Below are 13,920 nucleotides of genomic sequence, written 5' to 3'. Positions count from 1 at the left end.
CATATAAAGAATAGCATAAAAATGATCAAAGATTTAAAATAGTCCAATCTACCTAAAGCTTCTAAAAAATGAGTGAAATAATTAAAAGTTCAAAATAACCCCACCATAGGCATGGTTTTGATTATAGAAACATGCGTTTAATTAGTCAATTTATTACCAGACATGAAAAAATATTACCTAAATGTGTGAGTAAATTGACATTAAAGAAGAGATCCTCGTGAATTGAAATTTTAACAATTATATAAATAACCAAACCTAATCTAATGTTCCTGCTGTTTTATATTTCTTTGAAAAAGACACGCAGGATAATAAAACTGTTCATGATATTTTAATGGGCAAAAGATCTTTTCGATTTGATCTTTTTTTCTTTTTAGAATTTCCTAATGTCATTCATCTTTCGTACCCTTATTCTAGACTGTATACTGTATTTGTATATACCATATTCTCGTATAAATTATCTTAAAGCACTCATGAGTTGGAGTAAGATGGTCTCTTTATATATATGAATCCAATAATCCTTTAAACTGCAAATGTTATAAGTAGTGTATTTAAATTGTCCATTAATCTTGTATAGTGTTTTATTCATTGGCCTGGGCTGAGCCCAAGCTATACACCATTTCCTGATTTTAAGCTTGGTAGGCCTGACCCTTACGCTGAGGGGTCGGCTTAGCCCAGGTCAGACACTGGGTCTAGACTTTAAGCCTTTCTAGCCTAACCCTGGGAAAGCGGTTCAAGTCAGGCCGATCCACTGGGCCCACCAATAATATGCAACCGGATTGGCTACTCCCCCTGCCACCAGCCAATGGCTGGTGGTTGGTTCTCTGTGGGCCCCACCATGATGTATGTGTTTCATCCATGCATTCATCTATTTTTCTAGATCATCTTAGGATATGAGACCAAAAATGAGATATATCCCAATCTCAAGTGGACCACATTACAGGAAGCAGTATTGAATGAACGTCCACCATTAAAAACTTTTTGGGGCCATAGAAGTTTTGGATCAAACTGATCTTTGTTTTTTCCATTCATATAGGTCTGTATGACCTAATCAACAGATTGTATTTCAAATAAACAGTACGGTCGGCCTTAGGAGGATTTTAATGGTGGATATCCAATCACTATTGTTTTCCTATGGTGTGGTCCACCTGAGATTTATATCCCTCTCATTTTTGGGATAAAGCCATAAAATGACCTATAAAAATAGATGAACGGAATGGATGAAACACATACATCATGGTGGGCCCGCAGAGCACCGACCATCAGCCAAAGGGCTAGTGGCAGGGGGAGTAGCCAATCCGTTCCCCCCAGATATGTATAGTTGTCACATCAATTTCATCAGCTAATGACAGGACGACGTTAGGAAGTAATCTCAGTGGTTAGGCGATCCAAACCTCAAGTTGACTACAACATAGGAAGCAGTTGTGATGGAATGCCAACCGTTGAAATCTTCTCCGTACCGTTTCATCCACACGGTACGGGCTGTGTGGGCTTAGAAAGAATTCAAGCCCACCGTTTCCCTGGGTATGGTCGATTTGAATTTTGGATCTTCCTGATTTTAGGGATCCGTCCTAACATGAGCCGTCGAAACTGATGAACGGAGCGGAGGTCACTAAGACACGCGTGTGTGCCCCACGGAACTTTTTGCTTCCTACAACGATTATTGTAGGAAATTCGCGTCCGTCGAGGGGCGAAGTTGGGCGGCAGCGAATATTCGCCTTCCCGTCCAGTATATTATCGGGAGAAATACTTATTTTTCTCGAAATATCGCGATGAATAACTTGCCGAGAAAATAATGTCACCCCTCACTCGCCGCCGGCGTCAGCATATCCGTATACTTCCCACGTGGCGAATTGAGCAATTGTATGTGCGGTGAAACCGGAAGAATCAGAACTGGGTCGAATCATCTCGCTACGCAAGCGTTGCAGGTGACGTGTCAATCATGACGGTCCACCTACTGGGCCCTACTATAGATGGTTCCACCATGACTGGATGATCCTAGCCGTCTGAAGAATGGCTTTCAAAGAGACGGTAGAGAAGAAAAAATGTTAGTGGTCCAGATGGAGTGAACAAAACTGATGGCTATGATTTCCTAAAAATAGCCATCTATGGTGGGGCACGCTGGTAGATAATCTGGATCGACATATCACCCTGCCACGTTTATCATGGCAATTATACGCCTTCTTATTATCTTCACCGCTCGTTTGTTTCAACCGTGTCTCGTCCGTCGATCCTTTGCGAACCTCGATCTTCTCATGTAAACAGATTTTAGTTTTAAGTTCCGCGGAACAAGCTGAAAATACAGCACATGTCTCTCCACCATGAATCGGCACCCTCCAAGATAGGAGCCGTTACCACCGTGGACGGTCGTGGTTGATGACGGAAAAATGATCTGCTGATCGGATGGCTTATGCGACACATAGACAATTAAAACTAAAAATCCAACGGCTTAGATTCATCCGACAAAAGAACTTTAACCCGCTACACAAGATCCATCTTTAGGTTTATAACATCAGAGGCCATCTACGGACTACAATACTGCGTGGTCTCGCGAACCACTAAACCGGCCTCGTAAAGAAATCAGATGCATATAAAGCATTCCAGTGGTCGCGGTACCACCGTACGAGAGATGGTACCGAGACGTTTTTGGCCATACGTGCTGTATGTATGACATCCAACCCTTCCAAGACGTTATAATCATCATGATGTACATGCATATGAAATATCATTCCAATCCAATTATCATTTAGGCCACACCGGATACAGCAATGGAAAACCACTAGAAATCTTTCAAATTGCGGTGAGGGACTACCGTGATATTTTAATTAGATCCAACCCGTCGAAGACGTGATCCAAAACCTTATATAATAAAATAAGGACAATCCAAAAACCATGTAGGCCCCAGTGTAATTCAGTGGTTTTATGGGATGTTTTATTTTATCTTTGTTCAGGCCCATACGGTGATTTTATCGAGCCATTTTTTGGATTATGAACGGTTTGGATTTCACCTACACACCAAACGGGGCCCAAAACAGTTGCAAGGTTAGTTACGGTGCTACCGGCACCACGGGTGCTCGCCTCATATTCGGAAGCGGATTGGCTAGTGTACCTTACACAGTAAGTTTTGTGGGTCTGATCACGAGGTATGTGTTATATCCAAACCGTCCATCCATTTGGAGATATCGTATTAAGGCTTGAGATTAAAAATAAGACAGATATAACTATCAAGTGGACCACACCGAAATAAGCAGTGGGAGATTAAATATCTACCATTGAAACCCTTTTTGGGGCCACAGAAGTTTTGGATCAATATGAAATTTGTTTTTCCTCTGCATTCAGGTCTTTGTGACCTTATGAACAGATTAGATGGAAAATAAACGTTACGGTGGCCCTATGAATTTTTTAACAGTGAAAATCATTATCTCCGCTGCTATTGGTGGTGTGGTCCAGATGATCTTTGAATATGATTCATTTTTTGTACAACGCTGTAAAATGATCTCTAAAAATATATGAACTGTGTAGATATAATAAATACATTACTATAGAGCCCATGTAACTTTGATCTCCTTTGAACCGTTCGTACAACTTGGAGATCGAGGAGCGTCAGTGCTCGTCTTCGCACGACACGTAACTTCAGCAGCTATATAGGTGTGGTACACCAGCCAATCCGCTTCCCTCATATACACGCAGAGAGAGCTCAGACAACGAAAACCAGCTTCATTTCCGCAGAGTAAAAAAAGAAAAGCAAGAAAAGCAAAAGAAAACTCCCAGAAAACCAAAACCCCTTCTTCTTCTTCTTGTTCTTCTCTCTCTCCTTCCTTTCGCCTTGAAAGGAATTTCTAGGGTTTTCAGAGATGGACGCTGCTTCGGCAGCTGAGCTTTCCGACACGATCATGGACGAGGCGGAGCAGCAGCCCCAGCCGCCGCCTACGTCGTCTTCCATGCCGGCGCCGAACGGGATGGAAAATATTCCGGCGGTTCCCAGCCACGGCGGCCGATTCGTTCAGTACAACATCTTCGGCAACATCTTCGAGGTCACTGCCAAATACAAGCCTCCGATCATGCCCATCGGAAAGGGCGCCTACGGAATCGTCTGGTATTTACGCCCTCCAGCCCTCCGCCCTTCCGTAATTATTGCAAAGCTCATGTGCTTTTCCGATAACCCCTTCCCCTTTTCGCATTTCTTCCTTCTTTTTTCTTTGAAATCTTTTTTAGTTCGGCTTTGAATTCGGAGACGGGCGAGCAAGTAGCAGTCAAGAAGATCGCGAACGCCTTTGACAACAAGATCGATGCCAAACGGACGCTGCGGGAGATAAAGCTTGTTCGACATATGGATCATGAAAATGTCAGTGAGTGGTGGCTATGTCGTGATACTGCCTTCTTGAATTGACGAGACTAATCAATGATCAAGATCTGATGAATTGATGATCTTGATCTTGATCTTGATCAATGATCAGAGGGAGCGTGACAGCGAGAATCTCCAGCTTGATCAATGATCAAGATCTGATGTTGTCTTTATAGACCATTGCACACTCTCTGCTTCTTTTTTTTTTTTTTTAAATTTTCTTTTTCTTTTTCTTTTGTACACTTGCTGTCTTGACTCCATTTTTAATTCCCTATTGGCATTAGTGACTATTTATTGGAAACTTTAATACATTGCACCATGCTGTTAGGATGTGTTTGGTTGTGCATCAAATATCATGAAATTTGCAGGTGCAACCAAACACACCCTTAATTTCACGATTCATGATATTTGGAGGTGCAACCAAACATACCCTTAGAGATGATAACATTGATTTAGAATTGAAGCGAAATTATTAGGAGGGGAGAGGTTGTCACTAAAATTGAGTATTTCTTGAACTTTGTTGAAAATTGTTTTAAAAAATTCCATTGTATTTCTTCTCAAAGATTGTATCTCTTTAGTGTTGAGAGTTGTTGTCGAATATGGTGTTTTACTGAGTTTTTGGGAAAAAGATTAAAAAAGGGGAAGTTTCTCTGCTACAAGAATTGACTGAGTTTTTGGGAAAAAGATAAAAAAAGGGGGAAGTTTCTCTGCTACAAGAATTGACTATTTTATGTAATGTTGATTGGTTCATGAGAGTGAGGACTTCTGCTACGATCAAATCATTCATCCTTCTCTTGAGATTGCAGATAGCGCATGGAAATTTGAAGGCTTCAGTTCCACTGTTAAAATGCAAATCCCAAGACCCAAGTCCATGGAAGGGACTGTTTGGAAATACTTCTAGTATTCTCTTTTTGGGGTCACACAAAGAAATGCAGACTACATTAAGCATGTTAGCATTTCCCTGCCCTCCCTCTCCCAGATCACAGTTGAGATAGGAACAGATACTGATCTGAGCAATTCCGTAACTTCCACATGGGTCTGCAGATCCTTTTAGAAAGTTCTATTGTGAAGTAAAAGGTGTGATTTACATCTCGTTGAACAACCAAAGTGGCTTGCCATTTTGTCTTGACAAAGTACATCAGGGGGGAAGAAGATTTTTCGATATTTACATCCTCGGAATGGGAAGGAAAGATTCAGATTCCAGTTGGCAGGATGTGAATGCTTAATTGTAGTAGATATTTTCCGTGAAGGGTATTGTTTTGATTTTTCTATTCACATTTTCTATGCTTCTAAGTCAGTATTAGTCAGATGCCATCGTAGGTGGAGCATATTGAGCTCCCACTGCAGTTTCGAGCCAAGCGTGTAATCTGGTCATTGATTTTCCCCCCCTCTACACAGACAATTTGGGGGTTTGAGCTTGCTACCTGGCAAAAGAAAAAGGGTGATTAGTTTGGTAATGTAGATTCACATCTTTTGGTGGGTTGTGAAATACCACAGATATATCCACTCAACGTGCAGCCTTCCTTTATGAATATTTGAAAGCGAATGACACCCTGTTGTGTGAAGAATATGTGATGTAAAGAAAGAATATCTAACTTACTTTAGATAGAATATGTAACAAGGCTGCATCTTCTGCTCCTTACTGTTAGATAGAGATTGGGGATACTTCAAATGTCATTAGATGGAAAGGGAACTGTTGCTTTCTTGAGGAGTACGTCATCTGTCACAAGATGCATGTCTCTTCTTTATCGTTCTTGTTCACCTATATTTTATGGTTCTGGTTGATCTGATTTCTCAGTAACAGAAAGGAAGTAATGGAGATGGACCCAATCACGATAAAAACAATATGAACCTGAAGTAGAATTGGGTTATGTCACTTTTTCAGTATCAGGGCTCATCTTCCAATAATCTTCCATTGTGTATTTTAGGGCCCTATCTTGGCCTCTTGGATCGTTTCTGCCTGTTTTACTAATGTTATAGCTAATTTCTTATGATCGATAAAGGAAAAAATAAAAAAAGGAAACAAAACCCAATCAATGCACATGCATGAGTTGCTGCCATGTAACTTGTGATGTTAACAACAACAATAACTGGGGCTACCAAGGTATACAAAAACGGTTACGTAATGGCATAACCGTTACGTGTTACAGGGCTGTAATGGCCGTTACAAGAAAAACTGCCTATAATGGCCTTGTAATGGTGTCCCGAAATGGGTTAAAAAAAAAAAAACTGTAATGGCCAGTATTGTAACAGTAAAGGCGGTGGCCGTTACGGCCACCGTTACTGTTATAGAACACCTTGGCGGCTGCAGGGATGACTTTTGTTGCTGTTATCAAGCCTGTGCTAGTGAAAGAGCCCATATGCATGCATGCATGCAAAGAATGATGTGAGAACATAGGATATTTGGCCCTGCTTTGCTACCATGTGAAAAATGTGAGTGGAGGATCTATACGATAGACCTGCTGTATAATTCAAGGATTAATTAGGCGGAAATGATGTATGTGGCTTGAAATTTTGGGGAAAAAAAACAAAGACTGCTGTTATTTCAATCATGGAATAATGATGCCATCTTCAATACAGATAAATTATACACAAACAGCCAAGCCATATATTTACACAATATACCTCACATGAAAGAACCGAAAAACATAAAACCATACAAAAACAGTCGCCTAACATTGTTTTGAGTTGTATCTGCAACATTATTTGATATCACCCTTTATTGAGAATGTCTTTCAGGAAGAGGTGTGGGTTATATCTATTTGATTCTTTAAATGTTTCTTATGCAGTCAAAACTTTCCTCATTTCACATTTCTAAAGTTCAGCTCCCTGGTTGTGCACATACACCCTCACATCAATATCTATTGCTGATTGGTTGCATTTTTCTCTGTCATACAGGTCGTGGCTATCAGAGATATAATACCACCTCCTCGTAGGGAAACATTTAATGATGTGTACATTGCTTATGAGCTCATGGACACTGATCTTCATCAAATTATTCGTTCCAATCAAGCTTTATCAGAGGAGCACTGTCAGGTTATATTTAAGATTTTCATAGTAAATAGATTAAGAGCCAATGATAATTGTCAGTAGACTTACAATAATTATAAATAGAATTGAGCAGCTGGGACAAGGCTATGGTGTTGATGAGTACGTTGGTGACATTATCATGTTCTTATTGATGAGGGACATTTTCCAAGCAATCCGTATCGATTCAGTTAGAATATATTGTTTCTGGTTCATATTACTAGTTTTAGTAGTCACTTGTTGTTATATCTTGTCAAAAGATTAATGTTTTGCTAACAAACAGTCTCTACAATAGACTTGATGACCTATGGTCTAATTGAAGTTATGGTCCCCTTGATAGAGTGGAACGGCAGAAAAGGATTCATGTAGCCGACCTCAATTAACTGGGACAAGGCTTAGATGATGATAATAATTCTCTACAATCCTGAGAAAAGTTTCTGATTTTCAGGTTTCTGGTGGGGAAAAATTGGATTTGCTCCTATGACTTTCAGTCTGTGGTGAAAATCTGAACATGCATATTTGGCCTTGTTAAATGCATCTTTGTTGGCATTAAACAAAGGTGAGTTGACTTGCACCAAGTTGAGAAGCTTGTATATGCATTTTATTTTTGCACTAAATGTAGCATTATAAATAGGAGATTATTTTGTGGAAGGTTGTTAAGGACTTGAATCGAGAAGAGAGCAGCCAGCTTTGTTGGAGTACCTTGCTTTGTACCAAAGGTGTCGTGCGCTGGTCTTGATACCTGAGGTTGGGAATAAGACGGATGTGGCTAGTGATTTAGAGGTCCACAATGGATTATGGAAGCTGCTATGGATTTGACTTGTGGCTATGGAAATGCTAAAAGTTGATTTGACTAAACACTTGCCAGTAAAAGTGTTTGCCAATATGCTGAAAATAAATTCAGAAAACTTTATTAATGCTTCATGGTTGCAAATTCACGTAGACCATAGAACCCATGAATTTAACACGGCCTTTTGTTTTATACTACTAGATTTTATAATGTCATTATACTAGAAGTTTGTAGACCGTGATGGCCATCTCATTAAATGAATACTGTTGTTTCTTTTTTTTTCAAACTCTCTTTTAATTCATTGATTAGTTTTTAATAAAATTGTACATATTCTGTTACAAAGGAAAAGAAAAGGGTTTGATTAGTTTTTAAGCTCTTGTAAACTTCCTTGTCGTCCATGTAAGTCAGTGCAAACGTTTGCTAAACTGTAGCTCTAATCCGAACTTTGTGTGCAATCTGATAAGTGCATTAAGGATTCAATCTGATCAAGTGCATTAATGGTTCAAGGCTTACTCCTGGGCTTTCATAATGATTTGGGAGTGCGATTAGCCTTGCTGTTAGATCTTTCTTTATGCACAGCATGCTTTTGTTATATGCATGTCTGACCTTTTTCTTGAGTGATCCCAGATTCATTGTTCTTGTGAATGTTGCATTATGCCATTGTTTAAATACTCTACTTTTTCTTTCCAATATCTTCGCACCAATTGCTTTCAACAAATTAACACCTTTTTTCTGGTGCTTTCTTTTGCAGTATTTCCTGTATCAGATCCTCCGTGGACTGAAATACATACATTCTGCAAACGTTCTTCACAGGGACTTAAAGCCAAGCAATCTTCTCTTGAATGCCAATTGTGATTTGAAGATCTGTGATTTTGGACTTGCTCGTATCACCTCTGAAAGTGATTTCATGACGGAATATGTTGTTACAAGATGGTATCGGGCACCAGAGCTGTTGTTAAACTCTGCAGAGTATACTGCAGCAATTGATGTGTGGTCTGTAGGTTGCATTTTCATGGAATTGATGGAGCGGAAGCCTCTATTTCCAGGGAAAGACCATGTGCACCAACTTCGCTTGTTAATGGAGGTGAAGTCATGAATTTTGTACCATGTTTCTTTCCAGTAGCTCTATTACTAGGCATTCTTGTTTAAGATCCCTATTATCCAAATCTACCCAGCCCTTATTCTTGTTTAAGATCCCTATTATCCAAATCTACCCTGCCCTTATTCTTGCTTAAGATCCCTATTATCCAAATCTACTCTGCCCTTATTCTTGTTTAAGATCCCTATCATCCAAATCTACCCTACCCTTTCTGCCCAATGATGCACAAAAGGGTCAAGAAATGTGCTAGAATCTGTGAGTAAACATTATCCAGTCACTAGAATCACCTTCCCTTAGTAGTTACAAACCCTTATGACCCTTCTTGTCATGTGCAATGCTTTCCAACTTGTTGTGGAGCATCCTATTGTTCCCTCCTCTACATAATGTTTTCATCACCGCCAAGAGATCCAGTTTCCGAAGAAGTCTGGCAGCCTTTGCCCACGCAACCAGCATTCACTCCCAAAAATTTTCCTATGGAGTGCAGCATGGAGAACGCCACCTGGAGCAACTTAAGAATCCAACACTGTACCTCCATTTCACACGAGCACAGAATGAACAGATGGTTCACAATTTAGTCAGCCTTTAAACACATCATCATCATCATCATCATAATCTTCATCTAAGCCTTATCCCAGTTAATTGGGGCCGGCTATACAATCATGTTCCACCATTCCACATTACCAGGAGATGAGTTTGGAATGTTTATTTTTCAGATTCATGATGAAAGTTATGGCCTAAGTTTGATGCTGGTTGCCAACCTGACACAACCCCTCCTTTAGCTGGTGTGTGCATTTATTCAATGCATGCATCAAGTGTTTTGCACACATGAATGATGCTAAAATGTGTTGGCATGCAGATCCATAGTTATGTTCATTTTTTATGCTTTCCTGCATATTCTTATTACATGGACAATGTTAGATGCATGGCACATTCATGCATCATGATTTTCTGTACTGCGATATGTGAAGTATGCATATATGAATAATTCTGTACTAAAGTATGACAATTGATGTTATAAATGTAGCTGATTGGCACACCAACTGAGGCTGATTTGGGGTATGTGAATGAAAATGCAAGAAGATACATACGGCAACTTCAGCGTCACCCTCGGCAGTCATTTACTGAGAAGTTTCCAAACGTTCACCCTGAAGCTATTGATCTAGTTGAGAAAATGTTGACATTTGATCCCCGTCGGAGAATCACTGGTAAAGTTCTTCCCTACATTCCATGTTCGGTATTCCCTGAAACTCCATGTTTGGTATTCGCTGAAACTGACAAAGTGAATGATGCTGATAAAATTGTGATGCATCTGATATGTTGGGCCTGTGCATACATTGTCTTAAAATTTTGAATGCACCAGGAATGTCATGTCCATTCGCCATGGACAATATCTGTTATCCTGGCTTTATCCATTATACTTGCATCATATGTAATAATATTTCAGTGAGCAATTCCTCTCTCTAGGTAGATTTAAAAGGTTAGTAATTTCCAATAAAAATGTTCCATAGTTTTATCTTTTTCAAAAAAAAAAAAAACAAAAAAACTGGGTCTCCATGGCTTTAAATCGATTGGACGGTTTGGATCATCCAGTTGGTGTGTTTTTTTGCATGGCTTGCCAATAGTAGTATGGTATGGATTGCCTTTGGTGATTTTGGCAGTCCCACCTTCGGCCCACAAAAAAAAAAATTATAGCTGTTTAGTGCCACAAGGCTAATGATGATGCTGATGTTCTATTTTATTCCGGTTTGCAGTTGAGGATGCACTGGCACATCCATACCTGACATCACTGCATGATATCAGCGATGAGCCAATCTGCTCGATGCCCTTCATCTTCGACTTTGAGCAGCATGCATTGACAGAGGAGCAGATGAAGGACCTGATATACCGAGAGGCCATGGCATTCAACCCTGAGTATATGCAGCAGTAAGAATTTCACATCTCCTCCGTTGCCGCATTTTAATCGTTGTATCCTTGTGTGGTGTATGTTGTGATAATTAAATTTGTCAGTGTAAATATGATTCGGTGAGAAATGTGGTCGGGTAATTGTATGATTTGAATGCACGAGGCCTTCTGGGGATTCTGCATATTTGGTGGTTAGATTTGTATGGATGTTTGTTTTCGGACGCTGATGATTCAAATCATTCAGTAAGATGTTCCCAATGCATGAGAACTTGCTTCTTTGTTCTGACCATTTGTCGCTTCTGTTCTCCTATTTGAAAAATAACTCTAGCATTTGCGATGAAAATGAAAAGCATTATCATTCTGAAGATGGGTTGGGATGATCCTGTGATTGGACCCTTCATCTGGTGGGACATGCCATGGAGTTGTCATAATCAGAGAGTCATGATAATCACAATAACTGGATTACCTAGCCGAGTGCTGTGCAGGCCTTCCAAATACTACACTGCCATCTATTTGTGGTAATCTAGTGGATGGTTAGGATCATATGGTGAGTGTAATATTTAGTCCATGTGTCTCTATCTTTAGGTCCACCTGGGGAACAGTCACCAAGGGTGGGCCCTAACGCTGCGATGATATTGTCTTCTCCTTTGACAAAGCAGATGGATTGTTGAATACTGGATTCAAGCTAAGCAATTTCATCAGCTGATGCTGTTGGCCCCACCCGGATGGTCTATGCCTAGAAAATCACCCAGGTTGGGGTATCCTAACCCTCCAATACGCCTTGCACAGCAATGATCTTCCATTTTGGTTGGGCCAAATGTGATCATGAAATATCAAATATATGTGGGTAATAAAATAAAAAAGAAGTGAAATTTTTCCTAAAATGATTATTAACGGTAAAAGTGACAACATTTATCCAGCAGCCTTAGAACGCTGTGGCCCATTTATGTGGAGACTAATTTACTGAAATGGGCCGTTATTTTGGGCTTTAGCCGAGAGGAGCATCTAGATTCAACGGAATATGAAGAGGCTCGAGTCTGTGTAAAGGGGTTGTACAGTTCGAGGACCGGAGAATCTAACGTCAGATTGGGTGGGACAGCCCGCTCCAAGTTCAGATTCAAAGTAAGAAGGGATGAGCTTTGTGTTGTATGTTCTTCTCATTTCAGTTTAGTTACATCATGTGGGCTTTTGTCATGTTCACCTCTTTGTGGCGAAACTCCCTCTCTTGCATATATATATTCGGCCACTCCTTGTAAATCATCCACGTGGGAGCCATTGCTAGTTTTTATGTGCCACTAAATGAAGGGCTGTAACGCTCCAAACAATGTAATGTTTAGATCACGGCCCAGTCACTATTGGAAGAATGAAAATGGACCACACCATAGAAAACATGTCTAGCCACAGATAAATGACAAAATACAAGTATCGTCCACTTGATGAGACGGATGTGGTTGATTTTTTCACAACGTGGTCTTCATGATGGGACAATCAACTGGATGGGTTGGATTTCACACACACATGACATGACAGGTCGGAAGTTATCCATAAATAAATATTAACTTGTGGTGCAACCCGTTGGACTTTAGATCACCTTAAAAACACCTCATCTTTGGAAACTGAGCCTACACTCTTAAGAGAGCGTACCCCCATTTTAAGAATCACGGTAACTCCTCGATGTAGAATCCAGACCGTTCAAATTGCTGACCCAAGTATGGATGGAGTGTAACCTAAAAAATTACACTGAGAAAATTATATAACAAGCAGCTGATCTGCCCCTTGAATTTGGCCGCTCAGTATTTTACTTTTAACCATGCGTTCAAGAGTCATCAATTGGATGAGTCACCACCATTTTCAAAATGGTGGTCAACTAGCCGTGGAAGTCCTGCCTGAAAGCTACATTTCCTTCCTTTTTATAAAGGTACCTATTTTGGCATGGTTGTATGATTAGACTTTGGATAGCTCACCCATTTATAGATTACAAAAATATTGTATTATAGCATATAATGTATTAAGCTAATGAAGTCATTTGGAACACGCTAATGCATTTTTCTTTTTGAATAAAAGTAGCTAATTACATTTATAATTTAAAGTCATTTTACTGATGACTTAAAGATCTTATATGGGCATATTTTTAATGAATCATAAAATAATGAAGAATTAAATGAAAAAAAAGAATTTAAAACAATTTCAAAATTAAAAAACCAACCCATAATGAATATGAAAGGTATGGTAATATTATGAAAGAATCTTATAAGTTACTACAGCATTAATATAATATTTACATTCTGGTACCCTTTTTAAAAAGGTTGTGTATAAAATACCTCATTTAACTAAGTAATTTTTAACGGATTACCTTCCTCTAGCTTTCCTAAGGGAAGTTGGGGTTTGATGGTGCGGGTGAGGGATTAGTTGCTTAGGTGGGTCCCACACTGATGTTTATATGAAATCCACTTACCACCACTTGTGTCATCCCATGTTAGTCCTAAGGCCCAAATTTTGGTTTGAAATTTAATGATTAGAGTAGATTTCAAATAATAATTATGGTGTGCCCTATAAAAATCAAGGGCGTATGCCTTTCTACCAATTGTTTCCTTTGATGTGGCCCACCTGCATTACATGTCAGATTGATTTTTTGTCCTTGGGATTAACATGGGATTATACATTTGATTGTCAGTGTGGATCTTGCATATAAATTTAGGTGGGGCCCAAATTCAAGGTGGTATCATCTAAAGTACTTTTTAAAGAGAACGTGTGGGTTGG

General features: G+C 39.6%; 1 protein-coding gene and 1 long non-coding RNA gene across 3 annotated transcripts; both read left to right on the top strand.

Moving 5' to 3' along the window:
• The first annotated feature begins 3,661 nt into the window (after positions 1–3,661).
• LOC131245552 (mitogen-activated protein kinase homolog D5) lies at positions 3,662–11,447 on the top strand. Of its 2 annotated transcripts, XM_058245088.1 has the most exons (6): positions 3,663–4,093; positions 4,213–4,342; positions 7,241–7,378; positions 8,911–9,243; positions 10,283–10,463; positions 11,010–11,447. In XM_058245088.1, exons 1-6 carry the CDS (start codon positions 3,852–3,854, stop codon positions 11,183–11,185), a joined length of 1,200 nt encoding a protein of 399 aa, XP_058101071.1. In that variant the 5' UTR covers positions 3,663–3,851; the 3' UTR covers positions 11,186–11,447. The 2 variants fall into 2 exon arrangements, with proteins under 2 accessions (XP_058101072.1, XP_058101071.1); XM_058245089.1 differs by lacking the exon at positions 7,241–7,378 and having other exon boundaries at positions 3,662–4,093.
• On the top strand, positions 4,349–5,240 carry LOC131245553 (uncharacterized). The gene is made up of 2 exons (XR_009170913.1): positions 4,349–4,946; positions 5,003–5,240. It is a non-coding gene; the product is annotated as an uncharacterized LOC131245553 (long non-coding RNA).
• Positions 11,448–13,920: the final 2,473 nt, after the last annotated feature.

This window comes from Magnolia sinica, chromosome 5, assembly GCF_029962835.1.
Source record: "Magnolia sinica isolate HGM2019 chromosome 5, MsV1, whole genome shotgun sequence".
NCBI lineage: Eukaryota > Viridiplantae > Streptophyta > Magnoliopsida > Magnoliales > Magnoliaceae > Magnolia > Magnolia sinica.
The sequence above is the reverse complement of the archived record's forward strand: the minus strand, read 5'-3'. Positions and strand labels throughout refer to the sequence as shown.